This window comes from Protopterus annectens, chromosome 2.part0, assembly GCF_019279795.1.
Source record: "Protopterus annectens isolate FY-2018-M chromosome 2.part0, PAN1.0, whole genome shotgun sequence".
NCBI lineage: Eukaryota > Metazoa > Chordata > Ceratodontiformes > Protopteridae > Protopterus > Protopterus annectens.
The window spans coordinates 725,193,338-725,220,024 of record NC_056728.1 but is presented as its reverse complement, the minus strand read 5'-3'; the positions used below and the strand labels follow the sequence as shown (position 1 = coordinate 725,220,024).

General features: G+C 42.4%; 1 protein-coding gene across 3 annotated transcripts in view; it reads left to right on the top strand.

The window, feature by feature from the left end:
- Nucleotides 1-26,687, top strand: part of RAD23B (RAD23 homolog B, nucleotide excision repair protein) — a 1,748,186-nt gene that overhangs the window by 1,358,858 nt on the left and 362,641 nt on the right. For all 3 annotated transcript variants that reach the window (XM_044061046.1, XM_044061045.1, XM_044061047.1), the window contains one exon: nucleotides 11,961-12,069. In XM_044061046.1, the coding sequence (XP_043916981.1) occupies nucleotides 11,961-12,069 (109 nt within the window). The remainder of the gene's footprint in view (nucleotides 1-11,960; nucleotides 12,070-26,687) is intronic.

The following is a 26,687-nucleotide window of genomic DNA, read 5'->3' as shown; positions in this document are numbered from 1 at the left end:
TGTCCATCCTTCTAACAGAGAGTCTGGGATGACAGATTTGGGAAGCATGCTTCAGCATCTTTTGCACTCAGGTCGCTGAACTGTCTGGTGCATTTTTCAAGACTTAAAAGTGATTTGATCAAAGAGTTATCAAAATCTCTTTCTGGGAACAACACTGCTGAGGCTCCATCTTCAGTAGCCTGTCAGTTGGCTACCCTTCAAGCTGTGTCTAATTCGTGTATGAGGCTTATTTTGCACAATGCTGAAGGCGCTTCAAGGGCCGCAGGTTCAGGTATTTCCATCAGCAGATATGCCAGGATGCACCTGTGTGATTTTGCGGAGCCCTTAAAGTCCTTGTTCACCAGTGCTCCTTTTGATGGCGCTTCTTTGTTCATCCCTACAGTGAAGGAGACATTCTCCAGGTGTGATAGGGACAGAAAACCCCTCTTTGCAGTGGGCATGTGTTTTTCGTCCCCTCAAAGAACTTTTTCCAGGAATCAGTGGGGAGGTCGAAAAATGTGGTCCAAAAAGTCCCAGGGTCCTGGGGAGCTATAATGGATGTCGACGTCCCTGTGGCAGAAGAGGCCCACAAAACCAGGGGTCTAGAGATTCTTTTTCTGATGGACCCTATCAGCATTCCTGAAAGGAGACCCAGTTGCTCACCTCTGCAGGTAGTCAGGGGTCACTTATCCCTGCACCAATGAGCCTGGCTAGATATAATGAAAGACATTTGGGTGCAGCGGATTATTTCCAGAGGTTATATAATTCCCTTTTCTTTACCTCCTCCACCTGTACAGAAAATTCCCGACATTCCACCCAGAGGAAAGCAGCAGTGGAAGAGATACAAAAGCTGCTAGAAAAAAGAGTCATGCAAGATGTCCCACCAGACCAAATAGAATCCAGAACTTACTCAAGATTCTTTTTAGTGCCAAAGAAAATGAAGGACTAGAGACCAATTTTGGATCTCAGTGTACTGAACAAGTCAGTTTGACACAAAAAGTTTCAGATGATCATGGTTCAGTCCATTCTGCCTTTTCTGGACAAGGACGACTGGATGTGATTGATAGACCTTCAGGATGCGTACTGTCACATAAAAATGAGAAAATGATCCCAAAGGTACTTACACTTCCAGCTGGGAGCCAGTCACTGTCTGTTCAGAGCACTGCCCTTTGGCCTCATCACAGCTCCCAGGGTGTTCAATTGTATGGCAATAGTTACGGCTCACTTGAGACTGCTGGAATTCCGAGTGTTTCCATATGTAGATGACTGGTTCATTACCACCACATTATAAGGGGATAAGGATTTGTTTACATCTTGGAATAACCATAAATTACAGCAAGTGTTGTTTAGAACTGACTCAGACATTAGAATTCATAGGGCCAGTATTCAACACCGTATCTATGGCGGCTTCTCTTCCTCTTTCAGGAATACAAACTATAAGGTCCAGAAATAATTTGCAGTACCAGAATTTTGAATGGATTAATTTTACAAGCTCTGGGATCAATGTTAGCAACAACAATTTTATTTCCCTTTGCAAGATTCCACATGAGAATTTACAATGGATGCTAGCAATACAGTAGTCAATTCTTTCTCAACCCATATCGGCAAAGATAAAAATAACTCAGATATGCAAAAGATACCTTTGTTGGTGGATGCAGTCGCAACAAGTACTACAGAACCATCCATTCTTCCATCTTCAGCCCAAGCCCATAGTGACCACAGATGCTTCTTAGGTTAGGTGGGGGGGGGGGCATTTCCTGGTGAAAGCAGTCCAAGGCACTTGGTCCCCCAAAGAGGTCAACTTGCATATCAGTGTTCTGGAGATGAGAGCAGTGCTTTTGGTCTTGCAGGCATTCCAAGATTCTCTCCCTGTCGGGACAATTGCGATTCAGACAAGACAATATGTCAGTAGTTTGGTATGTCAACAAACAAGGGGGAACCAGATTTGTCCCCTGTGTTGAGAAACCCTTAGAGTATGGCAATAGGCGATATCTTCCAACCACTTTCTGATAGCAATGCATGTTCTGGGAAGGCCCACGTAATAGCAGGCAAGCTGAGCAGGTCCATCCTGTTACCTCCCAAGTGGTCTCAAGTAACTGATATGATTTTCAGTCAGTGGAGCCAGCCTTGCTGCAATCTTTTTGTCTCTCCCCTAAACAAGAAGTGCAGCAGCGTTTTTGCCCTGATCCCACCCCCACCAGGGGGAAGCATCGAGGGATGGTTTACTCCACAGTTGGTCCCATGGTCTTCTGTATACGTATCCCCCAACCCTGCCTAATTCCCAAAATTCCTGCAGAAAGCAACCCGGTTAAAGAGCAAAGTCATCCTTATTTTGCCTTATGGCCTCGGCAGATTTGGCCTCCTTTGGCCTCACCTACAGTATCCACCTTGGATTCTGGATCTATCTTCAGACCTTCTGTCCCACCCAACAGGCTTGGTTCACCAGGATATCTCAGACCTCAAGCTAACAGTATGGTTTCTCCAATTCCTTTAACAGCCAGATAACCGCTATTCTCTTTCCCTGTTCGTAGCATACTTTTATCCTCTCGTAAACCCTCTACTAGGAAACTCTATAGGAGTAAATGGAAAAGATTCATTTTTTTGGGCAGAGCAAAATCAAGTTGACCTGTTCTCAGCTCCAGCACAATCTATTCTGGAATTTTTGGCAAGTCTGCTTAATGAAGGTGCTAGTTCATCAACTATTAAAGTCCGGTTTGAAGCATTCTCTAATTTTCATGTTGGATTTCAAAATTCTTCATTCCCTTCCCCTAAATTATGCAAAGGCTCCTTTAGAGGCACCCTCCTTCTAAGACCTCCTTATAAAGACCCCACGCCACCATGGGATTTAAATTTGGTACTGCAAGCCTTAATTAATTCTCCCTTTGAACCAGCAGCTAAATGTGATCTTAAATTTCTAACCTGAAAAGCTATCTTTCTAGTGGCAATTACATCTGCTAGAAGAATATCAGAACTTCAACAATTATCTTCTAAACCTCCATACCTGATGTTTCATAAGGATAGGGTAATGTTACATACCAATGCTTCCTTTCTTCCTAAGATGGTGTCAGAATCCAGCATCAACCAGTCCATTAACTTGCCAGTGTTTCTTCCTAAATTTGCAAATAAAGGTGAATATATGCTGCACTTATTGGATGTCCATAGACAATTACGTATTTACTTATACAGAACAAAAGAAATTAGGAAGACAGATCAGCTATTTGTCTCCTTTGCACAACTAAATTGGGTAAATTAGTTACAGAGATAACTCCGTCTAGTTGGTTGTCAGATTGCATATCATTTGTCTATAACAAGTTGAATCTGTCCTTACCAAAACCCTTAAAAGATCATTCAACCAGATCTATGTCAGCTTCTTCTGTATTCCAGTCTAGAGCTTCCATGGACGATATATGTGTGGCTGCAACTTGGTCAAATCCTCATACATTTATCACTCAATGCAAAGAAGATCTGGTCTCGAGGGAAAGAGCAACCTTTGGCTCATCCGTACTTAGGAATATCCTTTTTTAGAGCCCACCCAGGATTTTAGGTAGCTGGGGACTCTGGGTCTATATTACATACTCGAAGAGACACTTCTTCAAATACGTAATAATCGACACCAAAAGACCGAAATCCCAAAACCGCGAACGGCCACATCCGCAAATGTTTTCCTAGGGAAAAAAATTGTGGGGCTGTAAACACAACACACACACTTCAAATCTAATTTAAGTGGGGGGCTTCACCCCACACCCACCCCAACATGGGTGGCTGTGCCCCCATACCCCCCTAACTACATATACCAACTGTGAGATCACTCTAAGTTGGGGAAAAGGGTAAATGCCTTGAATGGCCAACTGAATTTTTTCCCTAGGAAAAAATTTGCGACGTGGCCGTTCGTGGTTTTGGGATTTTGGTCTTTTGGTGTTGATCATTACGTATTCGAAGAAGTGTCTCTTCGATTACGTAATATAGACCCAGGGACTCTATCCCATTAGTTGAGGAATGAGTGAAAATTGACAACATCAGATAAAGAGGTTATGTACTCACCATAACGTTCCATCTATGTTGTCCATTTTCATTCTTCCTCAACTCCCCACCCACCAACCCTCATCCTTGTTAATGTCTGACTTCTGGAAGAAAGAGAGGATTCAAGGACACTACTGTCCTTTAGGTTCAGCTCCAGATGTGTCATATCATAATAGGCTTTCTGTCAAACAGCAAACAATATCTGAGATATGTTGTGGGTTGGTGCATTATGGATAGGGAAGGAGCTTGACAGTTTTTTGGTGGCCATGAGCTAGTGTTACGGCTGAATTGGATCTGAAGATCAGATCCGAATCCATTAATTGAGGAAGAATGAAAATGGACAACACAAATGGAACATTACGGTGAGTACATAACTTCTTTTTTTCATCACATCCTCTTTCATCTAGACTTCAGACATTTCTTAAGGTTTTGGATTTCTTGATCACATTATCAGTTCTGTGCCTTACCCTTTGGACTATCCACTTCACCAAGATTGCTAACAAAATGTCTAGCTTCAGTTATAGCTCATTGCACACTACTAGATATCCACAATTTTCCATATTTAGATGATTTCCTTATCTTTCCAAAGTCTTTCAAAGTGTCAGGAATCTCTGTCCTGGGTGAGAGATTTCTTCTACAAGCTGGGGTTCCAAGAGAACATTGTTTTTTGACCCCCCTTTCACAGGATTGTATTTCTGGAATGTCAGTTAAGACACCTCTGTTCCAAGAGCTTATCTTCCACAGGAAAAAAACATATCTTTATCAGTATCTATTTCTGCGGTTTTCCACTCAGATTTTGGTCACTAAGGGAGTACCTGAGGAATGTGGGTCTCATGTTATATACGATTGTCATGATACTTCGGGTGAGACTCCACATGAGAAAGATACAGTGGTATCTGAAATCCTTTTGGTCCCCGCATCAACACCCTTTATCTTTTCATATCCCAGTCCTGGATTTATCAGAAGAGAATTTTTTTGGTGGAAACGACAGAGATCCTTAAATCTAGTTCTCTCCTTCTCCCTTCCTGTTCCAAAGCAGCTAGTCACCACAGACACTTCAAATTTGCTTGGGGAGCAGTTTCAGGAGTTATAAAAGTGCAGGAGTTGTGGGACACCAACGACAAATGCAAGCGCACAAATGTCAAGGAGATGCTTGTCCTGATCGAGGCACTCAACTCTGTGAAGCATCTTTGGTCCCAGGGACCTCTTCCAGTGGGTAAAGACAATAGCACAGTCATGTGGTACATCAACAAGCAACAGGGAACCAGGTTGCAGTCCCTTTGCTGACTAGCCATGTTACCTTGGAATATCGCTTCACAGTACAGTCTCACTCTAAATAAATCCTATATTCTATCAGAGCAAAATTATGTGGCAGACAATCTGAGCAGAACCAGGGCAGACCCTCACGAATGGAAGTTAGATTGGGGGGGGGGTCTTCCAAGATTTGATCCATCTGGGAGGTGTTCTTTAAGTAGACCTCTTTGCCTCTTCTCTAACAGTCAACTTGCAAAATTCTGTTACAGGACTCCATGCAAGGAGGCCGAGAAGACAAATGCCTTTTCTATTCCTTTGACAGGAATGTTCCTGTATGCTTTTCCACTAATATCCCGGGTACTTCTGAAGATTCAGAAGGAATCCCCAAAATCATTGTGGTGACTCCTTTCTGGCTTAGACAACTGTGGTTCTCCCTTCTTTTAGAAATGGCCAGGAGTAATTACCACAAGCTTCCTCACAGACTGGATCTACTCAGACAAGAACAGGGGTGTTTCATACACCCCATCATCAGTCAACTTCAGTTTACTGCCTGGATGATGATTGATAGTGATTTTTTATTGGCTCGTATACCGGCATACAAGCCCAATCAAAAATTCCAAAGTGGAGCTAGTTCTGTTTAATACAGAACTGCGTGGTATTCTGCACGAAGGACTTTTTTTGTCCCTACCTGTCTCCTTCAAAATCTGGCAGCCCTGCTTGAGAGTTACTATTAAAAAATACTGTACCGTGTACTATACCGTACTATACTATAAACACTGTATTGATTTGATTTTAATATTGAAATTCAGTAATTAAAAGCCTGGCTGGGGGGGGGGGGGGTGCAACACATGAAAATTGAATTGAATTGTTCATACTATACTGTATTTCTTCGATTTTTTTTTTTTGCCGGTTCAATATAAAACAAATAAGGCTCACCACAGCAAACTATATACCAAAGTTTTAATAGAAAAATAAAAACAGACTGCAGTTACAGTAAGCACTTTCACGTACAATATACGTTTCATCAGACTTCAACACTGCCATAGACATGAGTTCCATTTTAAATGCCCCATCAATTAGCCTCATCCAATCATCAAAAAGACTTAATGATGACACTATAATGAACAATTAAGTAATTGCATAGAGTTTTCTTTCAAAAACACATCTAAAAAACAATGCTAAAATATGTTGCCAATACATATGTGTGTGTATGTGTGTATATATATATATATATATATATATATATATATAGATGTTAAAATACATGGTAAATAAATAGTGTATAGACATTTCATGGCCATTAAACAGATGTGCACAATAAATAAATATTATAACCTGTTAAAATGACATAAAAAACTATGTTTGTTATTGTATATGAATTCATATATGCTTAAATATAAATTAATGAATATAAGGACGTGCTGCTAAGAGTGGTTTCAAGGTCACCTTTTCATTTAGCCCATGTGCCTTATAGGATTGTAGTCTCATAATCCATTTAGTCTCACATTCTTCAGTAAGATTTTTTTATGTCACCTAATCTGTCTAACACCATAAACTTAAAATTATGTCTGGTGCCAACGCTCAAGATATATCTCGTCAACGCATTCCTCTCATCTTCTTTGTTAATGGCGTATAAATGTTCCCTGACACGCTCTCTGAGGCTTCTGTTCGCTTTTCCTACATAAAAAGACTTGCATGCCTGGCATTGTGCCAAGTATATCAAGTCTCGGGATCTACAATCACTATACTGATATAGCCTATACTCATGTCCCGTGTCAGGGTGTATGAAATATTTGTCTCGTTCGATTCTCAGCTAGAGCGTCTTCTGTGTGGAGGCATACGTGAATGGGGCGTGCCTTCGTTGAAGGTTGTGCGACAGGGCTGGTAACCCGGTACGTAAAAATCCACTACCAGTCATTAGCGGACCGGAGTTCTGCTGTGGTGACCCCTAACCGGGAAAAGCCGAAAGACACAAACAAACATTCTCTACTTCCTTATTATTATATCCTCTATCACTGAGATTACTTGCCAAAGTTTTTTGCTCCTTCAGGTAACTATCTTCACTGGTGGTTAATCTCAATATCCTTAGTGATTGACTCTTCACTATATTGGTATATATGTGATGTGGATGCATACTAGTCTGGTAGTATACTGTTTCTCCAATATGGTTTCTTGTATAAATTGTTATGTATCTCATTGTCTGTCTAAGATATTTCTACATCCAAAAACTCTATTGTGCTATCTGAACTTTTACATTCAAATTTCAAGAAATCAGTGGTACCATTGATATAATCAAGGAATTCACTCAGTTCAGATTTCATTCCAGCCCAGATGAAAAAAATATCATCCACAAATCGCTTGTAATATTTAATGTGTTTGCTAAATGATGTGTTCCCCATCAGATAATGGCCCTCCCAATATGCCAACACAAGGTTCGCATAAGAGTTGGCACAAGGGGTCCCCCATGGCAACTCCCTTGGTTTGTAGATAGTATGTGCTGTTATACATAAATACATTGTTTGTTAACACCAAGTCAACCAGTAAAATGCATCTGATGATCAAGTCCCTAGGGGCCCCTTGTTCAATTAACAGCAACCTCACATATTCCATCCCTACTCCATTAGGAATGGCTGTAAATAGGGAAACAACATCACACACAACTAAAATATCACAATTCACATTTTCCACTGTAGATATATAGTCAGCATAACTCTCCAAATATTGTTTGGTGTCTTTAACTATCATACTAATATCCACCACTAGTCTAAATTGCTTTTCTATATATATATTGATAGGGGTTCAGTTAACCAGCCACCCCCTTAGACAATTGGTCTTATGGGTGGGTCAATTAATGTTTTGTGCACCTTGGGCAACCCCCTAAACGCTGGCACAATAGGCTTCTCCACCAAAAAATATTTATGTAACTCAGCATCAATGATATTACATAAAAACAGATCATAAAGTTCAGCATGCACATTTTTCTATCTAAAGACACTTTATTCAAAATCTGATATGTCCTATCATCATTCAAAAAAAACATAATTTTATTCACATATACATCACAGTCTAACACCACTATGGCACCGCCTTTGTCAGCTTGTCTAATTACAATATTTCTATTGTTCTGCAATTCTTTTATAGCTTGATTCTCATCACTCATTAAATTATAGAAATCACGTTTGTTGTGCTTGTTATTATATAATGTCATCAAATCCCTTTCACTTGCCATCTCAAAGCTGTCTAGCAATGGATGTGCTGGTGGTATAAAGGTAGATGGTTTAGCAAAACATTTTCTATCCCTTGTATCGCTGTGTCCGAACATAATTTTTAAACCAACATTTCTAATAAACATTTTTAAGTCAACCAAAATTTCAGTTACATCAACAGTGCTAGAGGGTATAAATGTAAGACCCTTATTTAATAAGGATCTTTCACTGTCCGTCAAGACATACCTTGATATATTTATAGGTTCATAGGTTCATACTAGGCTATCTGCCCGAGGGCATTTACAAGCCTAGCCCATAGTTTTGTGGCTTACGCCACCCCTTTAGTATGGGGAACTATACCCATTATTTTGCTGTGCCTCTGTTGAGCAGTGACACTGAGGTAATCCCTGGGGTATATCTGCGATCTCCCATCCATTGGTCAAGATTTCTCTTGAACAAGGCCAGCGAGGTGCTCTGCCTCACATATACCGGGATTTTATTCCACAGCATAGGGAGTCTTTGGGTGATGAATCTATCCCTCCAGCACGTCCTATTAATAGCCGTGTCGAGGTTTAAGTCTCCGCCCTTGTGGCTCTGACGGATCTAGATTTTTTGAGGTGAAGCATATTCATCAAATCTGGGTTTGACATGGCCTTGTATGTTAGGCAAAGGTCACCTCTGAGCAAGCGGTAAGCGACTGAATAGAGCTGGAGTTCTTTCAGTCGGGCAGCATAGGACAGATGTTTGAGACCCTTTATCCTTTTGGTGAGGAACTTTTGTGGCCTCTCCAGCTGCTGCAAGTGTCGGGTCAGATACATTCCGAATGGGGCATTGTACTCAATCATTGGTCTGATGAGTGATGAGTATAGGGAGACTATGACCTCCCTTGATCTAGATGAGAACCAGAAGGTGCTCAGACCCACACCGACGACTTAATAAATAAAATAAAATGATGGTTTTGTTGAATGATTGAATGACTATATATCTACAGTGAAAAATGTGAATAAAGATATTTTAGTTAGGTGTGATGTTGCTTCCCTGTTTACATCCATTCCTAATGGAGTAGGGATGGAATATGTGAGGTTGCTGTTAATTGAACAAGGGTCCCCCAGGGACTTGATCATCAGATGCATGTTATTGGTTGACTTGGTGTTAACAAACAATGTATTTATGTATAACAGCACATACTATCTACAAACCAAGGGAGTTGCCATGGGGGACCCCTTGTGCCAACTGTAATGCGAACCTTGTGTTGACATATTGGGAGGGCCATTATGTGATGTGGAACACATCATTTAGCAAACACATTAAATATTACAAGTGATTTGTGGATATTTTTTTCATCTGGGCTGGAACGAAATCTGAACTGAGTGAATTCATTGATTATATCAATGGTGCCACTGGTTTCTTGAAATTTGAATTTAAAAGTTCAGATAGCACAATAGAGTTTTTGGATGTAGAAATATCTAAGACAGACAATGAGATACATAACAATTTATACAGGAAACCATGTTGGAGAAACCGTATACTACACCAGAGTAGTATGCATCCACATCACATATATACCAATATAGTGAAAGGTCAATCACTAAGGATATTGAGATTAGCCACCAGTGAAGATAGTTACCAGAAGCAGCAAAAACCTTTGGCAAGTAATTTCAGTGATAGAGGATGTAATAATAAGGAAGTAGAGAATATGTTACAAGAAACCATTTCATTGAGAACAGGCAAAGGAAAACCATACCTATGCAAGAGTAGAGAGGATGTTGAAGCTGCCACAAGTGTTAATAATAGATAGGATGATAAGAAAACTAGGATAGTCATTCCATATTCGGGCAAAATATTAAGGTCAAAGATGTTATATATAGGAACTGGGGTATATTAACCACAGATGAGAAAATACTTGATATAGTGGGACCCAGGCTAATTTTACCTATAGGAACACAAAATCCCTGAAAAGGTTATTATGCTATGAACAGGATAAGAAAGAATTTACACGTTCTAATAGACATGGCACCTTTCCTTGTCGACGGTGTAACCAGTGCTCATATATGACAGGAGATAAATGTTTCATACACCCTGACGCGGGACATGAGTATAGGCTATATCAGTATAGTGATTGTAGGTCCCGAGACTTGATATACTTGGCACAGTGCCAGACATGCAAGTCTTTTTATGTGGGAAAAACAAAAAAAGTTTCAGAGAGCGTGTCAGGGAACATATATATATGCCATTAACAAAGAAGATGAGAGGAATGCGTTGACGAGACATATCTTGAGCGTTGGCACCAGACATAATTTAAAGTTTAGGGTGTTAGACAGTTTAGGTGACATAAAAAAATCTTACTGAAGAATGTGAGACTAGATGGATTATGAAACTACAATCCCATACGGCACTTGGGCTAAATGAAAAGGTGACCTTGAAACCATTCTTAGCAGCACGTCCTTATATTCATTAATTTATATTTAAGCATATATTAATTCATATACAATAACAAACATAGTTTTTTTTATCTCATTTTAACAGGTTATAATATTTATTTATTTTGCACATCTGTTTAATAGCCAGTATATGTCTATACACTATTTATTTACCATGTATTTAATAATATAAATATATATGTATATATATATATATATATATATATCTCCATATATCCATATGTATTGGCAGCATATTTTAGCACTGTTTTTTAGATGTGTTTTTGAAGGAATACTCTATGCAATTACTTAATTGTTCATTATGATGTCATCATTAAGTCTTTTTGATGATTGGATGAGGCTGATTGATGGGGCATTTAAAATGGAACTAATGTCTATGGCAGTGTTGAAGTCTGATGAAAAGTATATTGTACGTGAAAGTGCTTACTGTAACTGCAGTTGTTTTTATTTTTCTGTTAAAACTTTGGTATATAGTTCGCTGTGGTGAGCCTTATTTGTTTTATATTGATTCTACGTTTTGCTCTTATGAGGCTCTTCATCCAAGACCGTTTTGTTTTGCATTATTTTTTTGCCGGATGCTTGAGTTCCGATTAACTGAGAGTTTACTGTAGTTATCTTGTTTCTTGACCAGATTAATATGTAAAGTGTGCTTTATTCAAAATGCTGCTAACATTTTGTTGAAATTCTGAATTTGAGGAATTGCGTTTTACTTGTATATACTTCTGAATCTAAACAAGATTCTGCTGGATTACATTGCTTATAGTTTAGCTTCTAGAAAAGCCTACTTGCACATTTGGGGATACATTTAAGAGTTAAAATTTTCTTTCCATTATATGCAGAATTTATTGAAAATTATTGTCTGGGGCTTTGTTTAGCATATATATTTATGTCCAGTGTGACTTAATCTGAAGCTTAAAAGATGAGTGTCATCCTCTGAAATATATTGTCAGACTTCACAAGAAGAATGTTTCATTTTTGTACTTTATTAAGAACAACGCAAAAAGCCTCTCCTTTTATATGCACCTGATATTTACTACATTATTTACAATTTCCTATTCAGGGTATTCCTGGAGACAGACAGAATCGGGTTGTGGCTAATCCTCCTCAAGCTGCCAGCACCAGGGCTTCTCAGCCTGAGGCTCCAGCTGCAGCACCTAATCCTTCAGGAGGTGAGTTGTCCACTTCTCTTCTGAATACTGTTTCTAAACCAAGCCTTTATTTGCCTTTGGAAATCATTGAATCCGATATGAGGAAGTTCGGCACTGCTAATTCACTGTAATACCTCTGGACAGAATTTGTGCAGCAAATTTATAAAATGTTGGATAGTTGTATTTAACCTGTTTTTTTTTTTTTTCAAGTATTTGAAGGAGATCCTATATGAAGCTAATGCTAATGTTGCATTGCTGGTTTTCAGGCAGCATTTTGTGTCTGCTCCGTACAAAAGCATCCATGCCTTAGCTGTTTCATCTAGCACCCAAGGCTAGTCCCCGAACTGGTGCCCCACCCCTTCAACTCTTTGGTTGAAGAGCAGCGGAAAAAAAGTGATGGGTCTGCTCCCCTAGACTGGTACCCAAAGAGAGATCTGTTCCCCACCTCCACCCCCTCAGTTGATGAGGAAAAAAAGTACTTTTAAACTGTACCAAGCATCTTGCTACAAGTACAACTTATCACACAGGAAGCACCAAAGAACATTTTCATACTTTACAGAAAGCAGATTGGAATCTCCCAATTGTGCCCCCTAACACCTGGGGTAGGTTCCCCTTCCCACACCCTTACTGCTCATCTGAAAAGCATTAATTCTGTACTAGTAAACCATTTAATCATTTCTTCTTCACATTTTAGTTAGCATTACTAGCTTATAGCCACTCCTAAATGTAACTCCTTTAATTTGATATTTTGATAAGCGATATACTCACTCTGAGTGACTGGCCAAACTCTTCCTCAGTCAGTCAAGGGAAAATTACCCAAACCTCAGGGAGTAGCTGACACAGTCTCTCTTTTGTGGTTCTTAAACTACTTGAATATCTGAGTAGCTATGAGGAAAAACATGTTTAGTGGGCAATAAATGATCCTCCTCCTTCTGGAAAGGTCAAAGTAACAGCAGATCACATTTGGATTTACCCACCTTATTCATTTGTTTTAATCAGAAGTTGAAAAAGCAATGACAACTACCCTTGAGGGGAGCTAGCAGATATGTTGTGCTGGCTAGGTATTGGCTTAGGTGCTGTCCTTTGCTGTTCCATATTGTCCTCGGTGCTTTTCTCTTTTTCCAGTTCCATATTGTCCTCGGTGCTTTTCTCTTTTTCCAGTATCACATGTTTCCCATTCATTCATCCAGAATAAATGTTTGCTGCACAGTAGCTATATGCTTATTCCAGTTTTACTTTTTTTTTTCATTTTATTTTTGTTTTCATGTTTCATTGATGATGGCTTAATGAAGTAAATGCTGTTGTGGCAGGCAAACAGTAGTGAAGGATTATTCATACTTACTATTTTCTCTGTCTAGTCCCTTGGTGTAATGTACATGATTGTAAGCACTGTAATAGTTTAAACAACTGCAAACCTGAGGAAGCAAAAAACTTTTAAGCTCTTTTTCCTATTTTCTGACTGATAAAAGCCTCAGATTGCTGGAGTGGATATGTGTGTATGCATGTGTAAATATAGGTGTGTGTGTGTGTGTGTGTGTGTGTGTGTGTGTATGTATATATATATATATATATATATATATATATATATATATATATATATATATATATATATATATATATATATATATATATACACATACATACAGTGGATATAAAAAGTGGACACACCCCTGTTAAAATGCCAGGTTTTTGTGATGTAAAAAAATGAGATCACAATAAATCAGTTCAAAACTTTTCCCACCTTTAATGTGACCTATAGTCTGTACAATTCAATTGAAAAACAAATCTGTTAGGAGAAAAAATATAAAGAATAAAAAACATGCAGTGAGCTGGTTGCATAAGTGTGCACACTCGTAAACTCATACTTTGTTGAAGCACTTTTTGCTTTAATTACAGCATTCAGTCTTCTTGGGTACACACCTGCCATCAATTAGAGACTCTGGTTAACCCCGAATAAAGCTTAGCTGTCCTAGTAAGATTTTCCTGACATTTACTCAGTTGCCTGCTACAGCAAAAGCCATGGTTCACAGAGAGCTTACAAAGCATCAAAGGGATCTCGTTGTTGAAAGGTATCAGTCAGGAGAAGGGTACAAAAAAAATTCCACAGCATTGGATATACCATGGAGTACAGTGAAGACAGTCATCAAAAAGTGGAGAAAATATGAGACAACAGTGATGTTGCAAAAAACTGGACATTCCCTCCAGAATTGATGAAAAGACGAGACAAAAAGTGGTCAGGAAGACTGCCAAGAGACCTACAGCAACACTGAAGGAGCTGCAGGAATTTCTGGCAACTACTGCTTGTGTACTACATGTGACAGCAATCTCCCGTATTCTCCATATGTCTAGCCTATGGGGTAGGATTGCAAGGCGGAAGAATTTTCTTACACAGAAAAACATCCAGGCCCGGCTAAAGTTTGGAAAACAATACATCAAGTCTCCCAAAAACATGTGGAAAAATGTGTTATTGTCTGAGGAGACCAGGGTTGAACATTTTGGCCATAATTCCAAAAGGTATGTTTGGCGCAAAAACAACACTTCGCATCACCAAAAGAACACCATCCCCATGGTGAAGTATGGTGGTGGCAGTATCATGCTTTGAGGTTGCTTTTCTTCAGCTGGGACTGCGGCTTTAATCAAGGTGGAGGGAATTATGAACAGTACCAAATACCAGCCACTTTTGGCACAAAACCTTCAGGAGTCTGCTAGAAAGCTGAAGATGAAGAGGAATTTCACCTTTCAACGCAACAATGACCCCAAGCATACATCCAAATCAACAAAAGAATGGCTTCACCAGAAGAAAATTAAAGTTTTGGAATGGCCCATACAGAGCCCAGACCTAAATCCAATAGAAAAATCTGTGGGGTGACCTGAAGAGGGCTGTGCACAAGAGATGCCCTTCAATCTGACAGATTTGGAGCGCTTTTGCAAGGAAGAGTGGGCAAATATTGCCAAGTCAAGATGTGTCATGCAGATAGACCCCTACCCAAGAAGACTGAATGCTGTAATTAAATTATAATGTGCTTCAACAAAGTATTAGTTTAAGGGTGTGCACACTTATGCAACCAGCTTATTGTACGTTTTTTTTTCCCCTAACATATTTGTTTGTTTTTTAATTGAATTGTACATGTTATAGGTCACATTAAAGGTGGGAAAAGTTTTGAAATGATTTATTGTGGTCTCATTTTTTTATATCACAAAAACGTGCCACTTTAACAGGGGTGTGTACACTTTTCTATATCCACTCTGTGTGTTTGTGTGTGTCTCTCTCTCTCTCTCTCTCTCTCTATATATATATATATATATATATATATATATATATATATATATATATATACACACACACACACACACACACACACACACACACACACACACACACACACACATGTATAGACTCACAAATGCATAAAATGTGTGTATGCATACAAATACACTTACATTTCAAACATTCATATGGCCGAAACCATATGATTGACATTTGAAATGTCGACCATAGGTAACCGGCATCTCCCTACAGTGCAGAATAGAAAGATTTCCACTTCCGCACTGTAGTGCGATCTCGGAGTTGGTATATTTGAGTTCCGGGGCAGGGGGGCAAAGCCCCCCTGCTAGCAGCATTAAGGTAAGTTTTTTTTTTTTTGTTCTACTTGTATGGTCGACATTTCAAATGTCGATCATATGGTCTCAGCGATATGAATTTCAACATTGTGAAATGTCGACCATATCAAGTAGACCCACATATACATTTATATATTTTGGCGCAGCTAGCAAAAATCAAGAATGTTGGAGAGCTAAACCAAACAAGGGCTGAAATAGTAGAAAAGTATGATCCTCCTCAGACTCTGGTACATTTGAATGTAGTACTTCAGGGATATGAAGTCACTTCCTTCTGTGCCTGTTGAGCCTTTACTGACATTAGTATTTATCAAATGCAAGTTAAACAAGTGCTATAGTCTGCACAATTATTAGCCAAATGTTAGACATTCCAGAATTACTTGTGGAAATTAAAGATGCTACTGAATTTGAGGTTTCCTTGGTAAAATATCTTGTCTTTTCCATGCTGACAAGGGCCTATTGGTCCTCATTCTAAAGTGACATATTACCCTGTTTAGCTTGTAGCTCCTACAGACAGATAGTAGAGCTAATTGTTTTGGGTTCCTCTGAGAAAACCTTGGGATTGGCATGGCCCCTTTCAGACACAACTTAAATGTGAGTTTTTGGATAGTAAAGTCTATAGCTATGTCATTTTTGACAAAGGTCTAAGATAATAAAAAGACAAGACTTCGAAGCCATTCTTTATTTCATCTGTATTAGTAGAGTTTATTTTTTCAGCTCAACATGCCTGTACTCAGTGTATGTAGTTATATAGAGATATCTGTATATATATATATATATATATATATATGTGTACACACACATACACACACATATATATATATATATATATATATATATATATATATATATATATATCTATGGGATCCGGACACATGCTCGACTAGCATATGTCTGAATCACAAAACATCGAACACACATACACAAAAGCGCTTAACATCGGCAAGTGCTTCCGTGTATGTGTGCCTGTTTTGTAGATCGGACTACAGTGCGGGTAAGGGAAAATTCCCTTTTCCCCACTGTAGTGCGATCTCAGAGTGAGAATAGTAAAGTAGTGGGGTGTGGGGGCTGCAGGAGGGCAAAGCTCCCCTGCAGAAACGTAAATTTTTTTGAACTACACATACACGGAAGCTCTTTTCGATGTTAAGCGCTTTCGTGTATGTGTTAGATGTTTTGTGATTCGGACATATGCTAGTCGAGCATTTGTCCTAGACCTCTATATATATATATATATATATATATATATATATATATATATATAGATATATATATATATATATATATATGTGTGTGTGTGTGTGTGTGTGTGTGTGTGTGTGGGTTCCATCACATTGGTCAGATGTGTGTGTGGTTAACAGCTGTTTAATTTATTTATTTATGATCAACTGAACAGCTGGTTGACAGGTGTCTGTGACCAACCAATTTCCATCATTGGGGAATATGCCCTCACTGCTTGTCTGTGTGGTCTCAGAGTTAATATATATAATTAGCAGGGGGTGTTGTTGAAAAAAAATAAGCTTTGTGTTTTTATTTTTGCATGTGCCAAGGCTGTTTCTCAGAGCATGTGCAGCTGCTTGTCGTAAAGACGTTGATATTTAGTGTGTCAACGATGGGTGCTAACCCTAACACTGCCCCTTCCTTCAGCCCTAATCCTACACTTTGCCTTCATTAAAACCTTCCTGTAACACTGCCATTACAAAAGACACACTTGGACACACAAATATTCACAAATACACACAAACAACACTGTATCTATCCTTTAATCTAATCCCGACCCAAACCCTAAAATAGCCAAACTCGCACACAAACATGCAACACCTATCCTTCAATCATCCCCAACCCTAACCCTCACTCACATACACATGCACACACTTATCCCTCCAGCCCCACTTACCTGTCTCGACATTACGCATCGATATTTTCACCTCTCAGTTATCTGTACCATTGAAGTTAAACCATACCCCTGCATTTGTCAAAGAAACAACATTCAACAAAACGCAGGGGACCCACATATATGTGTATATATCTTTCGACTGTGAAGATTCTTGCTGAGTCCTATTGCTGTCCACCACAAGATAGCAATTCTAATGAAAAAAATGAGTACTCAAGAGGAGAATTATAAGTTGCTTCTGACAGATGTTTCACCTGCAAAGAGAAGACTGCCTGGAGAGAATTCCCCTTTCGTTTAAAGCCTTTCAAGTTTTATAAAAGACATTCCCCCAGATTCAGCAAGCAGCCATGCAGGAATAAGTTATTCCTGCACGGCAGGGACTGTTCCTGTTCATCAGGGCAGCTCACCATGCATATGTATGAAGGTGCGCTGTCGTTCTTTAAAATGGACACTGTTCCGTATACGAACGCAGGGGGTGTGTCTGAGAGCAGAACTCTCACAATATCCATGCCCTCTGCAATCCAGAATTGCCTTTTGGCAATTTAAAACAAGCGAGAATGCTCATAACATCCCCAACCCATCAGGATAACAAATCTGGTCAAAGCCATAAAGGACAATTGTCCTTACCAAGACAAAAGTTGTTAGAATAACACATTTCGCATAAGCACAATGCACACACCACCCAACCTGTCAGAGTAAGGAATGTTGACAAAGCCAAAAGGGACAATCGTCTCACAAAGCAGAAAGTTGATAGAATAACAGGTTCAGCATTTGCATGGATATTTTGAAGGGTAAAAATAATAAAACACAACAAATAATTTTTTTTTTACACATGCAATAAAGTTTAAGCGTAGCTGCTCGTATGTGCCCATTGCTTAGCTACGTTTAATACAGCTCAAACAGCACAAGAATTTTAAATAGCAAGACACAGCCAACATAAACAGTACTGCAATATTGTAGTGGTTAGAGCGGACGCTTTGCAAGCAGCCATTCCCAGTTCAATCCCCACTGTAACCAATTTGCATTTTACATGTGAAACCAGTACATAAACATTTTTTTAATAATTAGCTACTAAATAACATATATTTGTTAACCAGAGTACTGTAGTAGGTCCAGATGTGAGGTGTCAGTTTAATAAATATGTGAAACCTCCATATAAACACAAGTGCCCCGTATAGTATAGTCACACATGAATAAATGTAATGGAAGCACATTGGGGGGGGTGTCAGGAACAGTAAACAAATTTATAACATGTAATGAACGATGAATCTAAAGTAGGGAGTTCATTTGTCAGCAACCTGTGGGTCTTGGATCCGATATCGGATCTGAGCCGGCAACTTGTTTCAAGCTAATGGAGCCGAGCTCCTAGCTCCTCCCCTCACCCATAATCCCCTGCTAACCCTCCATGACCTCAGATCTAGTTTGCCGCGCTTGTGGATAGCTGGATTCCTGTGAGCTCGTCTAGTACTGGGCAGCTAAGTTTCTATTTTCTGTCAACTTTCTAAATTTTTCACTAAAATTTTTAAGTGTGTAAGTGTTAGGTTCCCTTTAGAGTAAAAATAATTTCTTTTAAGTAGTTTTCCCTCCCTTCGCTGGTCGTTCGAGTGTGTGTGTTGGTGTTGTGTTTTTTGGGGCCTGTGTGTGTGTGTTACTTATTTTTCTTTAAGTATGGCTGAGGCCCCAAAAGCCATTTTTTCTAAATGTACCGAGTGTGGCCATAAGCTCTCCCCGGCTGATGGCCACACTCTGTGCGTTCGGTGCCTTGGGGTTGAACACCTCTCCTCAGGCTGTACCATTTGTGCAGCGTTCAACCCCAGGGCACTGAAAGAGCGGAGGTCGAAGCTGGTCTTGGCGGGACTTTTACCCCCGGACTCTGCTCCGGCCTCCGCTGCTCCCGTGGCTCCACCACAGCCTGTGGTTGCTGCCATTCCTGCCCCCCTTCCTCCTTCCGGGACTCAAACTCCCGCTAAAGTGTCGGAGGACAGGGAGGCCAGGAGGGAGAAACGGAGGGAGAAGCAACACAAGCCGCGGGCCGAGACCTCCATTTCGGCCCCGCCAGCTAAGTGGGCTTCTCCCTCCACTGCTTCTAGGTCTCCTCCTCCTCGGCTCTGATCCCCTTTTTTCTCCCCGGGGCCCGAGGAGGAGGAGGAGGCCCGATCTCCATCGAGGTCATCGAGGTGGCATTCCAGGCCTGCCTCGGTGACCTCTTCGAGATCTATGTTTAGTATGTCCGATGCAGACTTGGACCGGATGATGCGAAGGTTCATCCAGGCCCAGCTGCAGATGGGAGTGCTCTTGCCTCCCCCCCTTCGGGGGGGGAGCTCGACACCCTTTTTCCATCCTATTGCTCCTTCTCCGACCCGCTATCCGGGTTCGGAGCGTTCGGAGCCGAGCAGCGTTGGAGCCGGGGGGGGGGTCGGCGCCGACAGTACTCGGTACTTCGGATCCGACCCTGCCCTCGAGCCTGTCAGATCCGATCTCTCGGAGCCATGGCCCGAGCTTCGGATCCGAGGGATTCAGTGTGCCTTCGGCTCCGTCCAGGTCGGAGCGCACTGGTCCTTCGGATCCGATTGTCTCGGCGCCGGTTCCGATCCCTTAATCAGATCCGAGTGGGAGCCGACTTTCGGATCCAAGAGAGAGTGGTTCTCCCTCGGCCTTCGATGTGGTGGAGAGGGCTCTGTTGAGAGCATCCGGACCCCCGGTCCTTGTCTCGGCTCCTCCCTGCACTCCCTCTCTGCTGGGCCAGGCTTCCATCACCCGGCCAAAGGGGCAGCCTGCTTCAATGTCCCAGATGGTTCCATTGGAACAAGATGTTGCTGGCGAGGCCTCCTCGGACAGCCCCCCCGAGGAAGCGCCCCGCAAGCATAAGTGCAAGAGGAGGCACGTGGACTCCCCGGAGTCCTTAACCGAGGACACGGACTTGGAGGAAGGGGAAGGCTCCCCAAGATCACCCCCTGAGGATGTCTCCTTTGGAGACATCATGGAGATGCTGAGGATCAGAGGTGGGTGGTCTTCCCCCAAGTCTTCCTCCGACGAGTCCGTGTTTCTGGAGGCATTCGAAGCAGGCCCATCTACCTCTTGGGTGTCCCCTCCAGCCGACCCCCTGGTGGACCTCATTACCACCAGGGCGTGGAAGGATCCAGACACCGTGGAGCCAATACCAAAACGCCCGGACAAAATACTTAGCCCCCCCCCGCCTCAGACCGATCACACTGGAGTAAGGGCCCCCCCGTAGATGCCATGTTGACGGCGGCAGCTACTAAGAGGGAATTGGCTCAGGAGAGCCCCTCAGTCCATCCACCGAGCAAGGAGTCCCACTCGATGGACCACTTAGGGAAGCGAGTTTTTGGTTCAGCGACCTTCTCGGTAAGGTCTCCGAACTATATGGCACATGTCATCAGGATGCAGCGGGATCTTATCAAAGAATACGCTGCCTCCCCTCCTGAGTCCATGTCGGCGGATGACAAGCAATTGTACTCCACCCGAATGGCCACTCTGAGATCAATTTCAAATACCTCTATGCGGCTATTGTCCCACGCCACAGAGGGAGCCGCTAGGGCTAGCGGAGCAGGCCTAGTCATGAGACGTCAGGCTTGGCTCTGTCATTGTGACTTTGCGGAGCCTTTTAAAGCGTCTTTTGCGAACGCCCCTTTCGATGGTTCTGCCCTTTTTGGCAAAACGGTTCGCGAGACACTTGTCCAGAGCGAGAAAGACGGGAAGACGTGGTCTGCCATCGGAGTCCGCTTCTCTGCTCCCCAGCGGTCCTTTTCAAAGAACCAAAAGGGTCAGAAGAAGATGTGGTTCCGGAAATCGCAACATTCCCAACCCGCTCCGGACAACCAGTCCTTCCGTGGCAGAGGAGGACAGGGAGGACTCTGCCCCAGGGGCAGAGGGGCTCCGAGAAACTTTGGGTCCAGACAACCTTTCTCTGAGTGGGCCATGCAGCAGCCCTGAAGGCTTGCCCCGCTGCTCCACTCTGGAGGCAGTCAGGGGACGCTTCTCGGAACACCTAGCGGCATGGGAGTCCATCACGACAGACCGCTTGGGTGCTTCGCATTATATCCAGAGGGTACAAAATACCATTACTCCATGTCCCCAAATTCAAAAACCTCCCCGATGTACCACCCGATCAGAGGGAGGCCGCAGCCACAGAAATTCAGCAGCTGCTAAGAAAAAGAGCCATCCAGCCTGTCCCCCAAGACCAACTCGGATTAGGGTTCTACTCCAGGTTCTTTTTGGTGCCAAAAAAGACGGGGGACTTGAGACCGATTCTAGACCATTCCCGCTTGAACCTGTCAGTAACCAAGGAAAAATTCTGAATGGTCACTCTTCAATCTATTCTCCCCCTTCTAAGGGAGAACAATTGGATGTGCTCTATAGACCTCAAGGATGCGTACTACCACATTCTAATGGACAGACGATCCAGGAGGTTCCTCCGCTTCTGTCAGTGCAAGATGTGTGGACAGAGATGAACATAATGGTGGGACGAATGGCCTACAGTAGAGACATGTCTGAAACATTACCCTTATACAGTGGCTACAACAGTGTATACACCACTATTACAATGGCAACTGTTTGTGATCTAAACAACGGCAAATCACAATACCACATTCCGCACCTTTTAGAACCTGTAATGTGATCCTGACATGAGCAAATGAATGTGTAATATGGAAACCTATGTTAGGACAACAAATATGGGGAATACATACCTTAACATACACTGAAAGCATATGTGTGCACACACTCTAAATAACATATTGTGGAAGCAGCTTGTGAGGTACTGACAGCATTCACTCCTCTTGAGTACAGACCTTCCATCAAGTACAGGGCCTCAATGTCACACCAAGTAATGGTCTGCTGTCCAAGAAGTATGTCCATGACATTTGCCCACTCACCTGCAACAGAGGCAGCCATGGCTTGCACACATTTTACAAACCATGAAATGGATCCCATATCCGAAAGGTAGCACTCAGGAGTGGGAAAAGTAGCCTTACCTGACCATTGCATATACCATGGCAAACAGTGCAGACAGTCATATATGTTTGTATGAAGTATGGGGCAACATTAATGTTGAAAATAAACAGATGTCCATCCAAAACAGATGACAACACATGTTGCAAACTGGTCACGGAGGCTGCCCAGGAACATGCAGCAACACTGAGGAATGTCTAGCAAGTACTGCCTGTGCAGTACCTCTGTCGACAATCGCCTGGAACCTGCATAAGTGTGGCCTATGGGTTAGGGTAATCAGACAGAAGAGTTGTTCCACAGGCAACATCATCCACGGCTCTCTACAGATAGCATATGCATAACATCAAGTCTCCCAATGGCATGTGTTGCAGTGTGTAATGGTGTCATGAGACCAAGGCTGAAACCTACAGACAGTATTCATAAAGATACAGGTGGTGCACAAGCAACACCTCACTCCACCTCAGGGCCACCATCCCCATTTTTACTTTGCTGGTGCCAGTGTACACCTTTAGGTTTGCTGTTGATTAGCAGGAACTAGGCCAGTAGACATGGCATTCAGAATTTGGAACACTGCAAAATAACACTCATGTGTGACCCATAGTTGTCAAGCATCTGCAATAAGACTGAGGATGGGGAGGGGGTATTATCCTGAAACACAACAGTAAACTGAAGCATACATCCAAAGCTTGCTAAGAATGGCTGTATCTGAACACAGTAATGGTCATGAATTGTGTCAGACATAACCCCGACTCTACAGCAATAGTGAAGCCACTGTGTGACCACCAAGGGCTGTGCACATGAGCTGACCTTACAATCCAGCAGAGTTGGGGGACATTTGTAGGGCAGAGTGACCAAGTAATGGCAAGTGAAGATGGGCCATGGTAGTATACCTCTTTCAAGAATAGTGACTGCTGTAGTTCACTTAACAGGTGCTGCAACAAACCATTGTGTTAAGGGTGTGTACACTTATGCAACCCACATATTGTATGCATCTCAGTCATCTTCTGCACAACTAAAACATTTGTTTGATACTGCATTGGATTGCACATGTCATATGTCACATGTCAGATGTGTGTAATGTTAACATATGCAGTATTGTGGCCCCATTGCATACCATGGAAGAGGCTGGCACATCAACAAGGGTGTGTGCACTCCTCATATCCACATTAAGCTTTGAAGGTTGCTAGTGTAATTGGATTTTATTGCTCACACATGCACTGCTGATGAGATCTCCAAATCAGAGGTCAGGCATTAACTATTGACATCAGTCCTCATATCATCCCAGGTATGGGTCAGACAAACACATAGGGGCTGTGAGCAACAGAGCAGACATAACTGCCACACACATACATATTTAGCAGTGGTGTGTACACTCATGAGGTATGGTGCATAGTACATGCCAGTGTGCTGTACAGGTGCACGCAATACTGTGTACATGGTTGCAGTATGTTCCAGGGGAAGGGGCATCACCTACTAACACAACTTCTGCATCACAAAGATGTATAATGTTGGTAACAAGGATTGAGCATGGCTGCAGTGCATGCTGTTGAGTGCCATATGTCATGCGTGTTGACTGTTGGGTAATGAGAGGTCTGTGTAATATCTTTGTGCCACCTCACCTGTAAGTGTGTGTGTGTGTGTGTGTGTGTGTGTGTGTGTGTGTGTGTGTGTGTGTGTGTGTGTGTGTGTATGTAGAGGTAAACCATAACGTACAGGTCTTAAATTACATTTTTGTTTGTCCCTCACAGGTGACGAGGTGGGTCAGGATCCCTCCTGCAGGCAAACTGATGTTAGTGTCCATACAGACTCTGACAATAATGATAGGCATGGTGAGGCATAGGCAGTGTTGTCAGGGGCTGAAGCTGTGCCATCGGTTGACATCCCACTTTTATCCACTTAATGCCCATACATACCCCATCACCAGTGACCATAGATGAGGGACAGTTGGCCGGTGGTGGCATGGGATAGGACAGTGTGGGGAATATGGCAAGTGTGTCTGTATACAGCAGCTATAACCTGATGACCGCCGAGGTACCACACAGGCAGATGTACAGGGGTGTTCGTAGGAGGGCTGCTGGCCATCATGCCCCTGGCAGTAGTGTCACAGGAGTTGTCACCAGATGCATGTTTTGGGCCGTCATGGAGGCACAGGCATGTATGGAATGTTACACCAGACAGAGTCTGAGGCTCCAGAGGGCTACTCATTCTTCTGTACTTGACAACATCCGTGATCTTGCAGGTGCCCACCGTTATTTTGCAGAGGTCCTGGATAGACAGTTGGGTGAGATGGTGGAAATCCTTGAACGTGTGGTGTCTGTAGTAGAGCATGTAGTGGGAGTAGGGTGGCGGCCACATGGATGTAGGTCAGCAACACCAACAGGTGGAGTTCTATGTTGATGTGCAACAACTCACAGCAGCTCCCGTAGTGGCATTACCAGCAACAGTACTGCAGGGAGGTGCTGTCCACACCACAACACAGCAGGCCTCATGCACGTGGTCCTGGCCAGTCCCAACAGGGACGCAGATCCAGTGGACAGTTGTCATCAGGGGAGAGTAACATGTCTGGGCATCTGCCTGGTAGTGGACGTGAAACCCCTGGCAGGCACAGTTCTCATATCCATGGCCAGAGACCGTGAACTCTACACCCTGCCATGTACAGTCTGCAGCTGTCCAACAAACCCTTGTATAGGGCAGCCACATGGCAGATGTGTGCATACATATACACACACTTCACCAACACAGCTGGGGCACCTCCATACGTACACACACCACATCGGCACAGCCCATTTAATAAAGAACCCCCTAACCCACACACATTATGTCAGCCAAACGGCTCAGCGTAGGCCTCTGGCAAACCTGCCAAAACACCCTGTGCATATGATGATACCTGTGCCACATCCCTGTCATCCATACCATTGATGCATGGACATGCTGATATGGTTCTGATGCACAGGGTGAATGTCCTAAGGTTTAGCAATGTAATGCTGCTGAACATGTTTTTAGCTGGAATGATTAATGCTTATATGTCAGGGTGTGTAGCTGTCCAGCCATGATGCATTATAGCTGTTATTAACACTGACTGACTGTGGTCTCTTTAATGTATTCTGTTTGTGTTCTAAGTGTCTGTGTGTCAACAGGATGTTGGTCTGCTGTCCTGTCCTACAAGGGGTGTAGCACTGTGGTGATTCATTGACTGTGTCATATCCTGGGTACAGCTGAACACAGGTAACCGGTCTGTGTAACATGGCTAATAGGTCTGAGGGGTGTATACAGGTGAGTGCATGGTGGCTGATGTAAGCAGCTCTTCTTCAGTGGACAATTGTAAATGTACTGTGTGGCACACACCAAAAGTCCGTGAATAACGCACATGCACACACACACACACACACACACACACACACACGCTTTGGTGTTGATGCAGTACACAGAGAATACTTTTCACATGGATGTACTTCATTTTGCTGTGAACTCATTTTGGCCTATGTAATTCCACCCAGACCAAACTGCCAAAACATCACATCAGGAAATAATCATTTTGCCAGTTTAATGTAATTGACAGTGGTATTGGCAGGGTATATGTCCTCTTCCCCATTGTAGTGCAATCCTGGAGTTGGTAAACATAGGTGTGCTGTTGTGGGTGGTACAGCCTCCCACTTTGGAGGGTGTGGGGTGGCATAGAACCACAGATAGTGTGATTAACATCTACTTAACCTGTTAACATAAACTGTACAGTATAACAGCACACTAAGCAGGGGGATACCCACAGCAATAATCCCAATGTGGGTGGCTGTGGCCACGACAACCAGACCCATGTATAATTAAGGTTTTACCTAGACAGGACCAAACCTATCCGTAAATCTGAACAGCTTTACATCTGCTTTTCAGGACCCAAAATGGGAGAGGCTGTTTCCAAAGTTACATTATCAAAATGGCTAAGTGACTGCATACGTGTCACCTATTCCCTCCATAACGAATCCATGCCAAAAGTTAAAGCCCACTCCACTAGATCTATGGCAATTTCTATAGCATTCCATTCCAGGGCATCCATGGATGACATCTGCACAGCAGCTACTTGGGCTAAGCCTCATACCTTTATCTATCATTGCAAATTGGACCTGGTCTCCAGGGGGGGGAGTTGACTTCGGCTCAATGCTACTCA